Here is a 20631-nt window from a genome sequence, read left to right on the forward strand (position 1 = left end):
ATAAAATATTTTCTCTCTAAAGGTGTTAATTTCAGTAACTTTATTCTTCTTTTATCCTAGTCTCTTAAAATTATTACATTTCTGACCACTTGAATCAATGGTGTATAAAGCAAAATAAAGAGTAGTAGTAGCAGCCATAAACATTTTATTTGTTTAATCATTGATTGGTCCGTTGAACCTGAGACTTTTTGGATCTTTTCTTTGGATTGCTTAGGTAAAACCTCAGTTCCAGGAGATTTTAAGACTGTCTGAAGAAAACATTGGTAAGTTTGTTTGTTATTACTTTTAAAAATAATTGAATCTCTTTACTAAGGAAGAATACTATATTCATTATATGCAAGTTGTATAAACGAACTAACAAGCACAATTGAAAAGGAAAATTTATACTATGGAGTTCTTGGTTTTAAAACTGTGTCGCCTCTAATATCCTTCCTGTGAGGTGGCAGTGAGATTAATCTTTGTCAATTTGATTGTAAATATCTACTTTCATTGTAATCTAATTGACCTAAGGCTGAGCTTCTCAAACTGAATACTTGTACCCTTGGAGGTTTGAAGTGGTATATTCAAGATAACTGAAATTTACAAAATAAAGAGCATTCAATTCATAATTATTTAAAACTTTTAAAAATTAAACAATGGAATAGAATGCAAGATATGCATATATGTTTTGAAGAAGAAACATGAGATCTTAAAGAAACTACAGGCTTGAATGTGAGGCTCTAGCCGCTCTGTTGATAGTTTTCACTCATCTGTCTTAAGAAATCTAGTTATAGCACTGCTGGCCTAGGGACTCGTTTATGTGTGGATGTTACGTCCTTGTGTATTTTTCTAGTTTCTAGGAATAAATGGTGGAATATTTTAGAGAAAAAAATGTATAGCCCCACTCCTTTTTTTTTTAACTTGGTTGACTTTCAGTGTATAGATAATTCTTATCTCACTTCAACCTTAGTGATTTGATTTTTTTTTTTTTTTGAGTCATCTAGAGAACTCCATTTTTGGCTGTCCTTGGAGATAGAGAATAAATAAATGAATCATTTTCTTTTAAGTTTGAAAACATTGATGAGTTGTGTTTTGTTTTTTTGACAAATGCTTCTCCAAGTTTATATTTAATAGCTTTCTAAAGGGTTAAATGTTTGGAATGCCTAATACTTAGTATTATCTGTTTAATTAATTATTCTGATGATAAATTAGTAAAGAATTTTTACATATTTTGGAAATTGACAGCTTTTAGAATTATTAGTTAGCTATGAATGTTTAGCTGTTTATATAGGAAGTGATTATTAACCCCTGTATATACAGTCCATATCTGTGAATTCAAGTTAAGCTTGTGTTCCTAGCCTCAGATTTACCTCCCAACTACCAGAGTTACACTTAACCAACATCAGTACTCCCCTAAAGAAAAAATTGCTCTTACCAAGAGAATAAACAAACCTCAAATACTAATTGATATGAAAATAGAACTTTCTTTTTGCTAAAATTCTTCAGACCAGTGAATTAAATACATCTTTTTAACTTAATTTCTTTATATACTACTTTCTGAAAAGAATTTGACCATATAAAAATAGAAAAAAGTAATAACACAATTTTGAATACATGGAAGCAAATATAAAGCACTTAAAACAATGCCTAAAGATCAGTAAGCAAGAGCTGTTGGTGCTATGAATAATAGCTGTCATATCATCTGTGGAATTTTCCTTTTGAAATCACATACAAGTACTACATAAGAAAATCTCTTATTTTACTGTAGTCACGGGGCACTCACCTGTCCCCTGCTTTACTTAACCTGACTCCTCCATCTTCCATGAAAATAGTCAGGGTACTTTCTGGCTGAAATCCCTATAGAGGATTCAGGAGGGGCTCTGGAACTAGGCTAGTACTGGAAACTAGGTAGTATCACATCTCTGGAAGCAGATTAAATAATATATATCTAGGCACTTCCTTTTAACTAAGTACCTTTACGTTTTACTGAATACTACAAAGTGAAGGCAAAAATTTTATAAAGACCTGCTTATATGGACCCTTGGGAGCTTCTCAAAGAAAGCCTTGATTTCTGGTTCTGGACTTAGAAGTATAGCATCTCATTTTGGTTACCAAAGTTTTTTCCCATCTATCAAAAATGTTTATGCTAATGGCTCTATAAAAAGTATTATGTTGTATTTTTACAATAACCAGTGGATATGTGTTTTAATCAAAATATTTTCCGAAGTAATGATAATATTTATTTGTAAGCCTTGTAACCAGTTGTAATTTTAAATATAATTTGCATTATGACTTTTTGCTTTACATTTAAAACATGCTCGGATTTTTAAAATTGTTTTAATGATTTTAGATTCCTCAGCAGGAAATGGGGTCCTCACTAAAGCTACTGTCCCCATTTATGCAACAGGAGTCCTTACATGTTATATTCAGGTAAGGGAAAAAGTCCTTTTACTAGAAAATGTAAAAGCACTCTCTGTTTACAAAGATACCTAATAGAATATTTTTTTAATGTATGTATAAGTGAAAATTTTACTCATAAGGGAAACAAAATGTATTTATTCATTTTATTCAATAAATAACTTATAGTGGAGAGCATATTTGAATAAGTCCAAGTAAAATCGCCATTGAACAAATAAATTTAAAGACTGTGCTTCTTGATATTTTGTTAAAAATGTTGGGTTTCACTTATTTCGCGGAATTTCTGTGTGTTTCATGATGACTTCTTATTTAAACAATAAGTAAATCATACCTGTTAGGTGAGGCAAACTACAGAACACCGGAGAATACTATACTCTGTCGCCATTTTTAGCAAACTGCTTTTTAATAATACTTTGTTTTTCTTAATTGTTACTGCATGATAAGTTACTTCAAAACATAAGGGCTTATTTTAATTGTTTTATTTGCTCATGGGCTTTGCTCAGCCAGGTGTCTCTTCTGATAGTCTTGCTGGTGGTCACTCTTGCTGCATGCAGCTGGTTGGTTGGCAGAGGACTCAGCTTGGATGGCTGGCCTTCAGTCTCCTTGTAGTCCTTGGGCCTCTCTCTCTCCACAGGGCCTCTGGAGCAGTAGAGCCAGACTTACTATGTGGTGCCTCAGGGCTCCCAAAAGTGCAAAAGCAGAATCTGCTCAGCTAAGGTTTAGGCCTGGAATTAGCACATCACTACTGCTGCATTCTGTTGGTTAAAGCAGGTCACAGCCCCAGCTCAGATTCAAGAGGAGGAACTAAAGAAGGGCGCGAACCAGGAAGTGTGGTTCATTGATGGTCACCAGCGTAACAGACTGCCATACTCACCTTAACATTGTTTTAAGTAAATAACATATTATGACATGTATTAAGGCATATCAGTCATTTTGAAGTGTGAGGTAGTCCCGCCAGTAAAGTGAGAAAATACGGACTCAGGATAAAGCATTTTTAGAAATTAGAATATGAGAATCAAAAAGGAAGACCTTTTTTCTTGAATTTTCCTTCATTAATGTCTAATAACATTTCCTTGAACTCAAAGTAAAGAAATTCATATGTATTGCACTCTTCTTCTGAAACAGATTTGAGCCATCTCACAGTATTAAATACAGTTCTGCGACATCACATGATACCTTGTAATAGAAGCTCCAACTCTGTTAAAGTAGCACAGTATTCTTTTAAACTTTTCTTTTCTACAGTAGTTTCTAAGACTACTTCATAATATAGATACACACAGAATCTCTGTGTAGGATATTTTAAGTCTCTTAACCTTAACAGACTGTCTCTATTGTTCTTTTAAATTCATGGAAATTAAGTCCTAGCACATTGCCAGACACAATAGTATGCATAGCATTCTCCTCTCTCTTTAATTTTGGAAGCTATTCCAGCATAATAACAAGTGTGATGTCAATATTTTTTTAACCCCTGGAAGTTTGGTTAGTATGCTGATTTTGACCATAAATAGTATTTCTTTCTTTTTTTTTTTTTTGAGGAAGATTACCGCTGAGCTACTACCTGTCACCAGTCCTCCTCTTTTTGTTGAGAAAGATTGGCCCTAAGCTAACATCTGTGCCCATCTTCCTCTATTTTATATGTCTGCCATATAAAATATAAGTAATATTTTATGATGCCTGCCACAGCATGGCTTGATGAGCAGTGCCATGTCCGCACCCGGGATCTGAACCAGTGAACCCTGGGCCGCCAAAGCGGAACGTGCAAACTTAACAGCTGCGCCACTGGGCTGGCTCCCATAAATAGTATTTTAAAGCATAATAAAGGACCAAGTACAAGATTTGCCTCATAGTTGGCCCTCAGGATAGATTCATTGAAGAAATGAATAAGGACGTGTCTTCTGAGTCACTATCATGAAGCCCAAATATCTAAACAGATAAGAACTTTTCAGTTGTTACGTGTGAATTGAGGCAGCTGTGTAGGTTGCCAGTGTTACTTGTTTTAGGAAGCACACACCAGCAGTTAATATTTCTGTTACTGAGAATTTTCTGTTAAGGTAAAAGTCACTTTCCTGAATGCTTTGGTAAACAAAAATTATTTTGACTCAAATACAAAAGTAATATTACTTTTCTTGAGATTTCAAAAATGAGAACTTGAATTGTAGTAAATTTTCAAATCAAAAGGATCCATGCTCATTTAGAAGTGTATTTCATAACTTTTATTTCACACTTAGGGTTTTTCAGATTTACAGTTTGTTTTCCAAATATATGAATATTCTATATTTGATATCTCAGGCAATTAAAAATGAGTGAAATCTTTATTTCAGTGTAGCTGTAATGCTCTCTGTCACTGTCTAAGCTTTTCATTAAGTAGGCTGTCATCTTCTAAAACTGCTCTATCCATCCTGTGTTCATGCTGATTATTATTTTTGTCAATTCTTTATCTCTGCCTCATTCATTCTAAACTAACCTGACTGTGTAGAAAAAAATGGTAGGTGGTAATCCAGTCTTCCTCACGGATCTATTGATATATCCAGAAGCTGTTTATTGTTGATCTGATATATCCCTAATGACAAAAAACTTGACTCTAATTTATTATATTTTATTTCCTGATAGAATGTCAGATTCTCTTCCCTTACAGATTCAGGTTAATTTAACATACAGTTATTTTTTTAACTTTGCTAATTTAGCAGACTCACTTTTTCTAACACGTTTTTTGATAGAGTGTTGTGTAAGAAAAATGTTTTCTGATTATGAAAATAATAATGGTTTGTTAAAGTTTGAAAAATATAGTTTTTTTTTATGCTGCAGTGAACATGGGTGCAGATATCGTTTTGAGTTAGTGTTTTCATTTCCTTTGGATAAATACCCAGAAGTAGAATTGCCGAATCATATGAGAGTTCTAGGAAAAATATAGATTATTTTTTAATCAAGGGTGCTGCTATTTCTTTTAAGAACGCAATATTCTATAGTTCAGCACACATTCAGCTTCTCACCACTAAGATATTGCGAAGATAATTTCTTGGAAATCGATTTTCTACTATTAGGGGGATAACTGTTTAGTGGTTTGTATTTAAATATTTAGAGCCAAAATTAATGAGAGCTGGAATTGGTAAATTTTAATGAAAGAATATACCCTTTTATGTTCTAAATCAGGACTGTCTAATAAAACTTTGTGCAGTGATTGAAATAATCTATATCTGAGCTGTCCAATAAGGTAGCCACTAGCCACACATGGCTAGTGAGCACTGGAATTGTAGCGAGTGCAACTAAGGAACAGAAGCTTTTATTTTACTTCATATTTAATTTAAATTTAAATGTAACCACATGTGGTGAGTGGCTACCATATGGGACAGCACAGGTCTAAACCTATGAATCAACATAGTATTTGTCCTCATATTATTGTAAGCATAATATGCTTACTAAATATCTTTAATTAAAATGCTTCCAAGTTTGGCTATTTCCCCTTTGGTAAAGTTTTCTGCTTATAAATAGGAAATTGTGGTTTTGGTTCTCCTTGGTTGCTTGGAAGTTCGTTATCAGTCTTTTTCCTCCGTAGGAAGAAGACCGAAAACTGTTAGTTGGATTCTTAGAAGATGTAATGACCCTCCTGTCACTGTCTCATGCTCCTCTGGATAGCCTGAAGGCTTCTTTTGTGGAACTGGGGTAAAAATAATAGCTTTACAGTTTTCGTAAAGTCATATAAAGTTTTAAAATTAGATTTATAGAGTACATATTTTTAGTCTAAAAAGATTAGCATACACACCAAATCTCTTGGTTTTGTGACTTAAGTTTTTTTTGTTTTTTGTTTTTGCTTGTTTGTATATTCTTAATATTTTGTAATCAATACATTGTAATAAAAGAGTGAGGGGAAGGGTACAGATATATGTTTTCTTTGAAGCAGGTGGAGAAATAAGTACAGATTTGTAAAAGATTTAATTTCCCAAAACTGAAAAAGGAGCCCCAAGTGAAAGCCAGCTGATCAGGCTCCTTTTTCCATTCCATTTGATTTGCCTAGTCCTGCTCATAATCACATCATCTAGCTGCTAGCATAGTTTTATCTCATTCTTTACTGAAAACAGGCTTATGCCTTTATTAAAAATACTATCTTGCATTTGGATAGACTTCACAACCAACTAACCCTTCCATATAGATGATTTGAGTTGATCTTATTTGATCCTACAACAACCATATGGTGTAAATAGGACATGTATTGCTTCCTCAATTTGTTCCTCAATTTGTTCCTCAAGTTGTTGTTGTTGTTGAGGAAGATTGGCCCTGAGCTAACATCTATTACCAATCTTCCTTTCTCCCCCCCCCCCCGCCCCCACCGCCAAAGCCCTAGTACATAGTTGTATATCTTAGTTGTAAGTCATTCTAGTTTTTCTATGTGGGATGCTGCCACAGCATGGCTTGAGGAGCAGTGTGTAGATCCACACCCAGGATCCAAACTGGTGAACCCCTAGCCACTAAAGCCGAGTGTGTGAACTTAACCACTAGGCCACAGGGTCGGCCCCACTTCCCCAAGTTTTATCGATGCAGGAATTAAGACTTGCAGAGATTGTAACTTATCCATCTGACTCTTAGTCCAGTACTCTTTCTTTTTTCTCTTAGGTAAATTTTCTTTTTCTTTTTTTTTAATAATTTTAACTTTTATGCTATTAAAGAGTTGAAAATTCTATTATAATTGCAAATGCTTAGAGAAGCTAAAAGTATAATTCCTGAATATGCTAAAAATTTAGAGATTTATAAGGTGACTTCCTTTTTTAAAGACTCTTGGATATAACTTATTAAACCATACACAGTAATTAATTACATATGTTTTACATATATTTTTATCATTGATCTTCCTTATAAATGTAGTAGTTCTCAGTACACCATAAGGCACTGTGGCTCTCACTTTTAACACTGACTGTTTTTCTTTCAGTGCAAATCCAGCCTACCACGAATTACTGTTAACTGTCTTATGGTATGGTGTTGTCCACACGTCAGCACTTGTGAGGTGCACTGCTGCTAGAATGTTTGAGGTATGGGAACAAGGCTTCTGCTGGTTCAGATTATGATTTTCTTTGGAAGAGGGGGAAGGGGATGTTTAAAAAAGAAAAGCCTTTGCAAACTGTGCTATATTGATGTCTATTTCATGGCGTTGAACGGTATCTAGTTGTGGACTGTGTGATGGGGCAGAGATTTAGCTTTGACATATTAAGAATGTTTCCAGCCTTATTGGTTCCTTGGATGTTATTCTATTGTTAGTTCCATTTCTCAAATTTTCTTTTAAATCTTATTTTAATTCCCATCCTCTGTAAATGTTTCTAACTATATTTTTCTGTTACCGAGGTAAATGGCTACTAAACTAAACTAAAACAATGTAGGATATCTTTAAAGTTGTAAAAGATAGTTGGATTCATGAGTAGCACTGAAAAATCAGTTATTGCGATTATGGAAATATTTATTTTATTGATTCCTCCTAGTTCATTATTCCCTCACACATCATAGCTGGTATAACATCCCTATTCATTAACTGCCCATAGACTTATAAGAGAGAAGAGACTGTTGGTATAATTTAACTAGATTTTCTTAAATTGCCACCTACCCAAGTTAAGTAAGACAATTGAAATACCTGTCTTTTGTACCCATCATGGAGGAAATTATGTCATAGCCTGGTATGTTTATATATAGATATTTCTAGGACTTGTTTTTTTTTTTTTAAGATTTTATTTTTCCTTTTTCTCCCCAAAGCCCCCGAGTACACAGTTGTATATTTTAGTTGTGGGTCCCTCTAGTTGTGATAGGACTTGTTTTTGAGCACTAAAATTAGTTTAGAGTGTTTCTTCTTGCTCCTGAGTCTTGCCGTGGAGCCAGACTGCCTGGGCTTAGTGTGTCTCTGCCAATTGATGGCAAGGTCAGACTTCTGTGTGCCTTAGTTTCCTCATCTCCAAAATGAAGATGATAATAGGTATCCATCCCAAAGGATTTTTGTTAATAAGTGAATTAATACTTATAAAGCCCTTAATACAGTGTCTAGCACATAATAAGAGCATAATAAATGTTAACTATCATTATCGTTATTGTTGATTTTTAATCTATGCTGTCACTTCACAAAATAGTGTAATAGTTTAAGGAATATATATTTATTCAAACTAAAATTGTCCCTAATATGCATGTGATTCTTAAAATATCTTAAAGTATTTAGTTCCAGAGAAAGATTAGATAATTGAATACTTCCTGAATTTCAGAATTTTTCTACAGTTTAAGATAAATTGTAATTTAAAGGCTAGAGCACTTACCTATTTAAAATATATACCTTCTAAAACTTTTAAATATATAAAATAGATTTTTGAAATCTAAAAAAGTTCCATTGTTATCAGGAGATTGAAAATCCTCTGTCCATGTTATTCCTTCAGTTATTATAAATATTTGATTAAAAAAACTATAATCAAGTGTTCTTTGTCAAGGTGAATGCCAAATTAAAAATTCAGTTTGATATCTAGTATAAATTACTTTGGGTATAAATAATTTTTGATTATTCAGTATGATAATAAAGAGTCATTACCATGAAAGAACAAAATCTTTCTTTAGCTCGTCCTTCCCCCAAAATGAAAAAGCATCCTTTTAAATGAAGAGCTCGTTCTTTAATGTACCCTCTTCATAGGATTTTATTCTAAGACCATAAAAGCAATTTCTTTCTCTTAAACCATTTGTTTCTAAAATGTATGTATGCATTGGTGAAGCATACCATACAAATGAAAATAAATAAGTAAAATGAAGCATCCTCCCTTTTATGTTTGTTTTGGGTTTTTCTGACCTTATTTCTTACACGTGGCTCTTGTCTGGTTCTGGCTTCTGTGTTGTGAGTGCTGGTCTGGAAACTATGCCTCTGCTTAAGCAGTTTTCTGTGTTCTCTCGGGTTGATTATGAACTTCTAAGTCTAATTTGAGAGACTTATTTCAATATTTTTTCAAGTTCATTTATGATAAAAAATTTTCACTGAGCATGCCAGTAAAAGTCATCAGGAAAAATTAAAGTTACATTTTTGTCAGGGACCCTTATTTTGTACAAAATTGTGTTAAAAGAATAAATATTTCATAAGACTTCTATGGATAGCAATACTATATTATTTATAGTTGTGCCTGCTTTCCCTCAAAATGAGTTAATTCAAAATAAAAATATAAAAAAAGGACATCTAAAATTAAAAAGAAAAAAATTTTGTAATGTGCGACCAGAAACTTGAAAAGAAAGTGAGAAATGGATATATCAGGAACATAATAGGAGTTACTTAGTGAAATTGAAACTGAATTTAGCTCTGAGTTTTCATACAGCAGGACTAAAAGGGGAAACCCAATCAATCATGTTATTCTCATCGTTAAATAAGACAGTGTATTACTTTTTGACATAGTAAATTATTATTGAAATTGGTTTATAAAGAGACTTTATCATGTGACTCCTAGTGTAACATAATGGATTTCCCAAAAGATACGGAAAAGAACTTTATATAATGATTTCTTATATCAATCACAAGGAAATTAAGCATGTAACATTAGACGACAAGTCAAAAAAGGGATGGCCTTTTAAGACAATGTGACTGAGTCCATTTTCTAGCTCCACTTCTTATTGGCTCTGAAGCCCTGGACAAGTTACTTAACTTCTCTAACACTCAGTTTCTTCATCTGTTAAAACATTGATAATTGTACTTACCTCATCAGATTTTAAGATGAAATGCTATATCGTGTGTAAAGTGTGTAATAACTGGTACCTGTTAAATTTTGCTTTCTGATTTTCTAGCTTAATAAAGAAATTAAACTTAAAAATGCCAGAGCAATGAAAAATTAACTTGTCCCCTAGATTATCGTTTTTTTCTTAATGCTTTTTGGCTGGCACAAGATAACAGACATCAGGATACACTTTAGGATTCAAATCTAAGCTATCTTATTTATAAAATGATACAGAGAAGAAAGTTTTATTTAACAATATTTGAACTTTTTCCACTTATTTCTTTCTACAGGACGTCTGTAATGTTTAAGGTAGTAACAAAAGTTCTTTTGTCATTTTATTCCTACCTAATTATCCATGGTTTTTTATAAAAATTATTTTAGAATACTGAAATAGATTCTGAAGTGAATCAGTTGTTAAATGGCAATGCATTATTGTAAAACTAAGAATCTTTATATAAAGTGAGTTCTGCTCTCTCTGATGTGTTATGTAGGAGGAATGTGTTAACATATGCACACAGTTTTGGGTTTTCGTAACTGAAAATTCCATGGCATCTTCCATCTTCCATGAGGATTGTTCCATAGCAAGGTGAACAGATTGATTAGCATTTAGGATTAATTGGTGTTTACCTTCTGAAATTGAGAATGTAGGATTAGGATGTTACCCTTCTCTGTTGAGCTCATAAAATTCAGTAATTTTTATAAAAACAAAATACATACTGCTCAATATTGTTCTCTTGTTCTCCAGTTTAGGTTGCTAAATGAATCATTTATGATTAAATTATAGAGATGGGTCTGATTATGTTTTTTTTATTTGACCTTTTAGAGAAATGCAAAACAAAGAACTGTTTGTAGATGTTAACTACTTGGACCAGCCAAAAAAATTTTTTAATTAATAATTTCTTTTTCCAAATATATCACAAATCTTGTATCCTGGGAGTAGTCGTAATGATTAAACTCGCATTTCTCGAATGCCTAGCCTTTGTTAGACACAATATTTAAGTATACTGTGTGCAGTTAGTAGCACAATGATCCTTTAAGGTAGATGACAATATCACCATTTTCAGATGAAAAAACTGAGTTTCAAGAGATTATGTAATATATCCAAGGCCACATAGCTAATAAAGGGAGAGCTAGAGTCTGAACCCAGATCTGATTCCCACATGTAATGCTTTCCAACGGCTGCATTGTGTCTCTGTGCCTCAAACAAGAAAGCTATATGATATAAAAGGTTGGGAATTTTTCTGTGCAGTTTGTAAATTTATTTCCTATAGAACAAGCAGAAGCAATATAGTGGTGGCTGCTAGCCATTTGCATTTGGTTTAAAAACAGTCTAGTTTGTACCTTATTGGTCATAATAAGATCACACCAGATTTGCTTAAAGAAATTTAACCATAGAACTCAGTATGTGTCTTCTTTTTAGCTTCTTTAAAAACAAAAGAAGAAGAAGAAGTAAGGTTTCTTTTAAATCACATATTAATTGAACATGGAAATTGCATAGACATTTGACCAAAAGTACAAACTGCCGTTGAATTTTCTGACAAATTCTGTTTTCGTGGACTGCTAGGCTATTTAAGCTTTACTTTCCTCCTAAGCATTCTCTGCCTTTATAAAGCACTCTAGTAGCAATATTTGCTTAGCTTCTAATTTTGGTTTTGCTTTTGTGTTTTCTCTCTTTCTCTTGGTTGTTCCTTTCTTCTTCCCGTGGCACTGTGTTTGCTCTTTCCATGCATCACCTGTGAATACCCCCTGTGCTGACCAATCAGCTGTTGGTGAAGGGGGTGAATGAAACTCTGGTAGCTCAGAGGGTTGTTCCTGCTCTCATTACTCTCTCCAGTGACCCTGAAATGTAAGTGCCATTCCTGCCTTTTATGTTCAGCATCCCTTCCAAAATGCGCCTGTCAAGAAATAACCATCAGCTTTTAAATTCATTGAAGAATATGTTTATCTCTTTAAAATAATAATATTGGATTGCTTACTTGGTTTAAACTTTGTCATATTACTATTCATGTATCCTTTTTTTTGGTCAACTTTCACAGTAAGCCTAATTTGGAGGCCATGTATTGAAAAATGTATATTAATAGTATTAGTCCTCAATAAACATTTCCAAAACTTAAAACATGCTGGTGGACTATTTCTTCCAAGCCAAGAAGGGATGCTCTGCTAATCTCACTAACGTTGTTACCAGTAAGTGTAGTGGCATGAACCAAAGGCTTAACGTTTAATGTCTCGTATGGGTGACTAAACCAAGAAAGGCCAATGAGTCTGCCTGCCCATCCTCAGTCACAGCTAACCCAGTTCTCATTCCAGTTTACCAAACCATTTTTTATTGCATGTTGACTGGTTTACAGCTGACTCTTCGAGGCATGAGTGAAGCGTTAGTTGACAAGCGGGTTGCTCCGGCCCTTGTTACCTTGTCCAGTGATCCTGAATTGTGAGTTTCACAGACTGCGACCTTAAGTTATCCTGTCTGTCTTTTTGAGCATTCTTCTTGGTCTGCTTTTTTTTAATTTAATTTGTCATTGCTAGAGACTAATACAGTATATTTACCTTGTACTTACTTTGATACACATTTTAATAATCATCAGCTTTTCATCTCAAAGAAAGTTTCAGTTTCTTTCTTTTTTTAATTCTAACAGCTCTGTCAGAATTGCTACAATTCCAGCCTTTGGCACTATTATGGAAACAGTTATTCAAAGAGAGGTAGGAAATTACTGAAATTTATATCTGTGTACTGTTGATGTGACAATAACGTGTTACCATACATGTATGCAGTGGTAGGGAGCAGGGAGCATCAGGTCTTCGTTTTATTTCTTAGTTATAGGCCAGAGGAGGATCTCAGTATTTGAAAACTTGATAGCCTACCCAAAGTATATTTTCATATCCTAAAGGAAATCTCTAGTCTTTCTTCTCAATTAGAAAATTAAGTATAAGCTGACTCTTAGATGTTCTATTTTAAGCCTACCTGGGTCTCGCAGTTTTGAATAATCCTTCAAACCAGATCACTTCCAAAGCCTTCTATTACCCAGTAGAGTTCTGGCCAGTCTACATAAATTCCTGATTGCCAGTTTGCACAGATTTGAAGATTGTTTTGCCGGATAACTTTAGGAACACAAACCTATCTCAGTTTCACAAATGGAGGCCAGTGGGGACTGTATTCTCATAACCGTCATTGATATCAAGCTGTAAGTTGTCTACTGGACTGGTATTATCTCATTGCAGCACACATCACTATGACAGACCCTCTGTCATGCGTGCTTCAGGAGATTACCAAGATCTTCCTCCCTGAAAGTGTATTTTGATTCTGAAACTGTGATTTAATTTCAAGTTTGTTAAGTTCTATCTGCAGCATTAAGACTCTTCTCAAAATTAGTATCAGAATTTCAGTCTTTGTTATCAAATTGGAAATGTCCTTATATAAATGAAAAACCCTGTAGATTGGAAGAGAAATTATTTGTGGACATATTACCTAGTCACTTAAATGAAAGACAAGGTTTTCCATCTAATAGACATTTTACCAAAAAAAAGAAAAGCCATTTTGTAAAATTTCTTTCTCATATGAATTTTTACAACAAAAATTGTACATTTTTGTTAGTTATGGAAAGAAATGTTATCCATTTATTCACTTATATATTTCACTGGTGAAGCAACAAAAAAAAAGCACATCATTCTGCAAAGCTTGCAGTCTTGGCAGAATTTCAACATGTTCTTAAATCCTAAAATAAAAATATCTTTTAGGGAAATGTGAGTAAGATATAAGTCATTAATGACTCATCGCTTTCCGAAGGTGAATAATTGGGTAACGTACACTATTAGTTTTAAAATTTATAGTTTAGATACAAAATCATTATAAACTTAGCTCCTTTTCCCTAAATGTTATGGGGTTTTTTCTTTTGTTTTTACAGTTTGTCATGGAATACTTGTATTTTTAAAAAACAAAAAATGAAGAATTAACAAGCATAAACAGCAATGTAAAACCTTTTCTGAGCCAAAGACTAAATAAGTACTTATTTAATTCCAAATTTCTACTATCATGTTGGTGTAAATCATTTGAATCCAATGCTGCGAGCTATGGTTAATGTGTATCTTTCTCTTTAACAACTCTACTCAATTTTTAATACTCTATAAAATAACTGTGCAATCTCCAATTTTAAGTTGCTGGAAAGAGTGAAAATGCAATTGGCTTCTTTCCTGGAAGATCCTCAATATCAAGACCAGTATTCTTTGCATACAGAGATCATAAAAACATTTGGTAGAGTTGGGCCTAATGCAGAACCAAGGTTCCGAGATGAGTGTAAGTTGCATTTTTCTACCTCTTTTTCCTGAATTATAATGTAAGATCAAAGCCAGAAGGTTCTCTGAGGATTTGTCTTGTGTTCAAGCCTTTCTACACTTTACCTTTCACATACTGAAAACTGAAAGTGAAAAAAGTTAGTTATTGTGAGTTGATCAGTATTACTGTTACTGGATGGTTTCTTAAACTATATACTGATTGCTGTAAGATATATGAAAAGTAACTCATAAACGCAATTTCAAGTTATTTTAAAAATATTTCTTAATAACTGTTAATTGCAAAATACTGTGCTGCCTTACACTTAAAGCTTATTTTTTATTTTTAAGGAAATTTCTATCTGTTTCTAGACATGGTCTCATGAAAAATATGCATTTCTCCCACTTAGGATGCCTTTTGGCTGTGATACATCATTTTGTTAATTCACCACTTGTGGATTTGCTACATGGTCTGGTGATTATCTGCTAAAGCATTTTCTCTAGTTTCTATAGTATCTCTTTTACTGTGGGCCTCAACCTTTATGACAACAGTTTCTTTGGTTAGCATCAAAGCATTGCATCAAAGTTATTGCATATCTAGCCTGGTGATTTTAAGATAAGAGTCATCAACAAAAAATATTGCTAGGATTTGGACTGCAGTGTCCAGAAGGTCTGGTGAGGGCATGAACACTTATCAAGCTACAGAAACAGAATCACAAGATCATTTTTCAACCAATAATAGTGTTGGTAAAATGAGGAGAAAATAACAATATTTCATAATTAGTTAACAGAAAAAGGTTTGGTGTTTTAGTTAGCAATAGGGATAGTTGCACATGTTGTAACATCACATTTACAGATGATACTAGTAAAAACTCTGAAGGTGTTTTGACTAACTTTCTTGAGGCTGTAATTGCTCTGAAGAGAGGAGAATAAGTCTTTGCTCCTGGAAATAGGCTAAATAGGCAATGGATCTTTGGTGTGTGTCATGTTGTTGAGTTAATACCCTTCTAGAACATGATCTAGCCTTTTTATGTACATTCAAAAGAAGGATTTAGGGGCCAGCCAGGTGGTGTAGTGGTTAAGTTCCCACGCTCTACTTCAGTGGCCTGGGGTTCACGGGTTCAGATCCTGGGCACAGACCTACAACACCGCTCATCAAGCCATGTTGTGGTAGTGTCCCATGTAGAAAAAATAGGGGAAGACTGGCACAGATGTTAGCTCAGCAACAATCTTCCTCAAGCAAAAAGAAGAAGATTGGCAACAGATGTTAGCTCAAGACCAATCTTCCTCACCAAAAAAAAAGAAGAAGAAAAGAAAAGAGATTTTTGTGTCACAGAGAAGAAAGAAATTTTCTTTTCATAATGGTCCTAAAATAACGATTAAAGATTGGCTTGGGAAAAGATTGGGGATAGAAGTTTCTGCTGCTTCAATAGGTGTAGTAAACTATTATCCCTGAAGCCTTCTACAACTTGTATGCCTGCAAGTATGTCTTATACAGTCTTCTTTCACATTCTGGCACAACCAGACTTTTTTTTTTTTTTCAAAGATTGGCACCTGAGCTAACATGTGTTGCCAGTCTTTTTTTCTTCTTCTTCTTCTTCTTTTCCCCAAAGCACCCCCAGTACGTAGTTGTATATTCTAGTTGTAGGTCCTTCTGGCTGTGCTATGTGGGATGCCCCCTCAGCGTGGCTTGATAAACAGCGCTAGGTTCCCACCCAGGATCCAAACTGGCGAAACCCTGGGCCACCGAAGCAGAGTGCGCAAACTTAACCACTCGGCCACAGGGCTGGCCCCAGAGACTTTTTTTTAAGACAAAATTTTTTACTTTTTCTTTTGTACTTACTACCCAGTCAGTTGGCATCCATTTTGCTTTAAAACATTAGCCTGAGGAATTTAATGTCCTGTATTAATCAGATTAATGGTAAATAAAATAGAACCCATAGTGACAAGGATGCTATATTGTTATACATCCGTATTTATAGACAATTCCCTTTAGGAGTTCAGAGGAAGGACAGAAAATTGCTGGGTGGTGAAGTCTTCCTTGGAGTGGTAGTTTGGATATTTGTCCCTCTGCTTCTTAACTAATAAAGGACACTGGTTCTTTCAGTGGCCTTTTTTCTTTTCCAGTTCTTAGTTATCACAGAACCTTTTGGTCTCGACTTTATTTCAGGGCCATTTGTTTTATCTGGAACATGGTACAGTTGTTTTTTGTTTTCAGCTTTTTTACTTTATAAGACTCTCTCTAAGTGTTCAGTCCTACCTTGGAGATTTTCTAACCTGGTAGTTTTCCATTTCAGATTATTTTTTTCGAAGTTCCTTTTTCCAGACCTGAGCCCATTTATAAAAGGAGAGGACAAGATTCACTTTACTTTGGCTGTTGGCTGTACCCCAGAATATTTTTTGAAAGTTTATTGAAATCTAGTTTTATAAAGTCTCCTATTGATTTATCTTTATTTTGTTTGCAGTTTTGAATCTTTGTCCAATCTGCTCTTAAGAGAAAGGCTTCTGCAATGGCTTTATGTTGTGTATTTCCTATTTTCCTTGCCCACTGAAGGTCAGTTTTAGAAGTATGCACATCTAGGTTATTAAATCTTCTCCTAGTCTTTAATATCCTACTACTTTTAACCATCTTCATCTGAGGGGTTAACAATTAAGGGAATTAATTGCTATAGATGTGTATAATGAAATGGTGAACTCTGTAGTAAATATCCATCTGTTTCCTGAGATTTAGGAAGATCCTTTATGGTAGCCTTTAACCGGCTCTAGTCTTGAATTTCAACTAACTTCTATAGATTATTTTCTAGTTAAGCAATTTTAAAGGGATATCGTGCAGGGTGATTGTTGAGTTTCTGAGAAAAACATTGAGGGAAGGATTGCTTGTATAGGAGGTCAGAGAAGGAGCAGAAGGAATAAAGAAGCCATGCGTGAATAGATAAAGTGCAAGGAAGCTAAGTTTCAAAAGGTTTGGGCATAAATGGACTAGAGAATCTCAGAGAGACTATCTTAGAGTCACCATTCTGTTGAGGCCTCCGCATGTCAATTAATGAATTGGAATTTTAATGAATTCATTGGAAAGTCAATGAATGTTTGGAGTTTTTGTCTCCTAATTTGTTTTAGAGCTCTTCTTAAGTATATTGTTATTAATTTTGACAAATCTAAAAGACTGCTAAAAAAAGGCCATGGTTAACCTAAGTTTTTTGGGGGGTTTTTCCACTTACTAAGGTAAGCATAAAAGTTGTGATTATAGCATCGATTTATTTAGGAAGCAGGAATTTTTCTAAGAGGAGACTGTGTATATGCTTTATGTATGTATATGCTTTAACATATACAAACTCAATGCAAATGTTAATGAGGTCACTACAGTTGGTAAGAATTATGTGCTCATGAATGGTGTTTTGGATTCTCCAATCAAGCAGAGACTAGAAAGGAGCCATGTGATCAACAACGTGGTAATCACTGACCCTGGAGCCATTTCTCCAAGGAATCCTAGTTTTAGTAGGAAATAGTATTTAGAAAACAGAATCTTAGGCACTAGGAGTGCTCATTCCCGCTGAATTGGTTGCTGTTTCTTAGGCCATCGCTTTTATTTTAGCAGTAGGTTGTCTATATTTTTGAAATTTTATATTATTCATTGAGATATAAGATATTAAGCCCATTGAGTGACTTGAAAACTCTGCCATCAATACTATTTGACATTGGTCTTTCCTAAGAATTTGAGAAACTAAAGCTAATAATATTTTTATGAAGGAGTGAAATAATTTGTTGTTGAAAAAGAATAAATGTACTATATTTATCTTTTGTTTAATAGCAATGGTAAGACCTAGTTTTTCATAAAGAAACTTATTTGTAAAACTAATAACAACACAAAAGGTAGATTGTTTGTGTTTGTTTATTTGGTTTTCATTTTTTAAATTGGGGAATTGAATTGCCGGGGAATTACCGGCCAGGGTAAATGGCCGGTGTATATCTTCATGATTAGGTTAGAATGACAGTGCTATAATATGTTTCTCCCAAATCCCAGAACACTTTTTCTTCTGAAAAATGTACTTTCTCTCTAGTAAGAAAAAGCAAGCATAGGATGTGGTAATCTTTTGAAATCATCTAGAATTAAAATGAAATTTTATAAATTAATGAATTCTTTTTAAAATGTATGAGTGTTGTGAGTGCGTGTTTTAGATAAAAATGTAACCATTTCTTTTTCTTTTTCCAGTTGTTATACCACATTTGCATAAGTTAGCCTTGGTAAACAACTTACAAATTGTGGATTCTAAAAGACTGGATATTGCTACTCATCTTTTCGAAGCTTACAGTGCACTTTCCTGTTGCTGTATCCTTGTTTTATTAATGTGTATCTGTATTTATATAACCAGTCTTACAGTGAACCTCAGTGGTTAAAGGTTGAGAAGTAGAATTTTTTTTCCAACTTACTTACATAAAGATTATAGAAAACTAAAAATTTGATTTGCCCCCTCCTTATTCAAGCCATCTCATAATTTTAAAGATAATTTTAAGTCCTCTATGCTTATATGTTCTGTAGTTTTGAAAACATCCACAGATTTGATCTGTGTTAATTAGCTCTATAACTGAACAAGAAATGAGTTATAGCTGAGGCTTTTGTTAATCAAAAAGAAGTCTTGTATGTGTCCTGTTTAACCATCTTTCTCCAGTGGAATACTCTGAACATCTCTTGGAGAGATATCACTCATTGAAGAAATATAGGGCCAGCATGGCTAATCTTCCCCAGTGATGGTAGAACTGGAGGAAAACTCAGAGATCATCTAACCCATGTCAACCACTGCATTTTATAAATGATTAAACTAAAGTTTGAAGACATTGGTGACTTCTGTTTCTTGTAGTTAAAAGAGAAACTGTGACTAGAACAATGAACTTTAGCTATCCTGTTAAATATTCTCTTTACTATCCTAGGCCTGCTAAAATAAAACTAAGAAGGAAGTAAAGATAAAGGTGGGCAGAGTAAACTCCAGCTTCCAGGCTCTCCCATTAAAAGGCCAAAGAGTTCAAGAAAGGGGAAATAAGAGACTCAAAAAGGAGTGAAAGGCTGAACACTCAAATAGAACTATAAAAGTTCATGCTAGACAGCATAATCAGAGAATTATGATTATGATAAAAAAAAAAAGACAGTAGAGTGAGCTTCTTAGTGATTCATAGGAGAAAATAGAGGACAAAGGAAGTGTTTCAGGATTAACATTGATGGTTTCACATTGTGATATACCAGTTTGAAGTAATAAGCAAAGTGAACAGGTAGTTTTAAATGAGATAAATATCTTCCAAAACACCACTGACACTCATTCATACTGAATTCTTAACTGGAATGGCCCAATAGGAGGTTATTTTTGTTTAGAATAATCAAATAGGGAAAGTAGGAACGTAGAGCTGTTAAGGAGCTATGTGTCCTTTTAGAAATGTTAAAACTTGAAGTTGGATGCATGGTTGAGAGCATTTCATTTTGGGAATCTACTACAAATTACCTATTCATGTGGAGGATAGAAGCCATTTTTTTATAATATAGATTATAAAGTGGGCAGAGACACCATATTTTTATGATTCTGTACCTCAAGTATCCATGTGTCTTCTATAAATTTAATTCCACTAAAAGCAGAACTTATTATCATTCCTGATTTATCTTGTTGGCATTTTCAACTTAGAGAAGATAGAGGAAGCAAAAAGAGGAAGTTATATTCTGAATTAGCAAGGAAGAACTCTTCAGTAATGCAGAAGTGACAGGACCCTTATAAGAAAGTAATAATGGCATGTCAGAATTTCTATTTCAAAGAAAGAAAACATTGGTATGGTTATACCTGTTCCCTAGACTTTATGAAAGTAGATGTTTAAAAACTTAAGTGAAAAGTCGTGTATAATCTTATATAGCAGGGAGTTTCTAAAGGAACATGCCTCAAGGAAAATGGGAAGGTCAAAAGATCAAAAATTTTAGCTCTGTGAAACCAAGTTTTCCAAGTGGGCAAGGCAGTGGTTTCTAAAGAGGTTAGAAGTCTGTATAGAAGGAATATTATTGTGTGTTTAGGTATGCACAGAATATTACTAGAGTAAATACAGTAAAAAATCTTTACACCAATACAGCAAGGGGAAGAATCATCTTAACAATAGACCTTGTTCAAGTATTAAGAGTGTTCTACGTGAGTCACAGCTTCTACTTGTGTCAACAGGGTGGTGCAGCCGCTAATAAAATCACATTGTCCAAGTCTGTTCTGCTGTTCCATTGTGTTCTGAGCTAATAGAACAC

At 33.9% G+C, this 20631-nt stretch overlaps 1 protein-coding gene across 26 annotated transcripts in view; it reads left to right on the forward strand.

Annotated features, from left to right (window-relative positions):
* RELCH (RAB11 binding and LisH domain, coiled-coil and HEAT repeat containing) overlaps positions 1-20631 on the forward strand; it is a 114867-nt gene that overhangs the window by 78210 nt on the left and 16026 nt on the right. For 9 of the 26 annotated variants that reach the window (XM_070630242.1, XM_008537679.2, XM_008537682.2 and 6 more), the window contains 8 exons: positions 215-263; positions 2330-2409; positions 5951-6057; positions 7319-7418; positions 11867-11949; positions 12740-12803; positions 14256-14394; positions 18580-18696. In XM_070630242.1, coding sequence (XP_070486343.1) covers positions 215-263; positions 2330-2409; positions 5951-6057; positions 7319-7418; positions 11867-11949; positions 12740-12803; positions 14256-14394; positions 18580-18696 — 739 coding nt within the window. Of the gene's footprint in view, positions 1-214; positions 264-2329; positions 2410-5950; positions 6058-7318; positions 7419-11866; positions 11950-12451; positions 12535-12739; positions 12804-14255; positions 14395-18579; positions 18697-20631 lie in introns of all 26 variants that reach the window. The other 17 variants (XM_070630235.1, XM_070630236.1, XM_070630228.1 and 14 more) reach the window with 6 other exon arrangements.

This window comes from Equus przewalskii, chromosome 7 (assembly GCF_037783145.1).
Source record: "Equus przewalskii isolate Varuska chromosome 7, EquPr2, whole genome shotgun sequence".
NCBI lineage: Eukaryota > Metazoa > Chordata > Mammalia > Perissodactyla > Equidae > Equus > Equus przewalskii.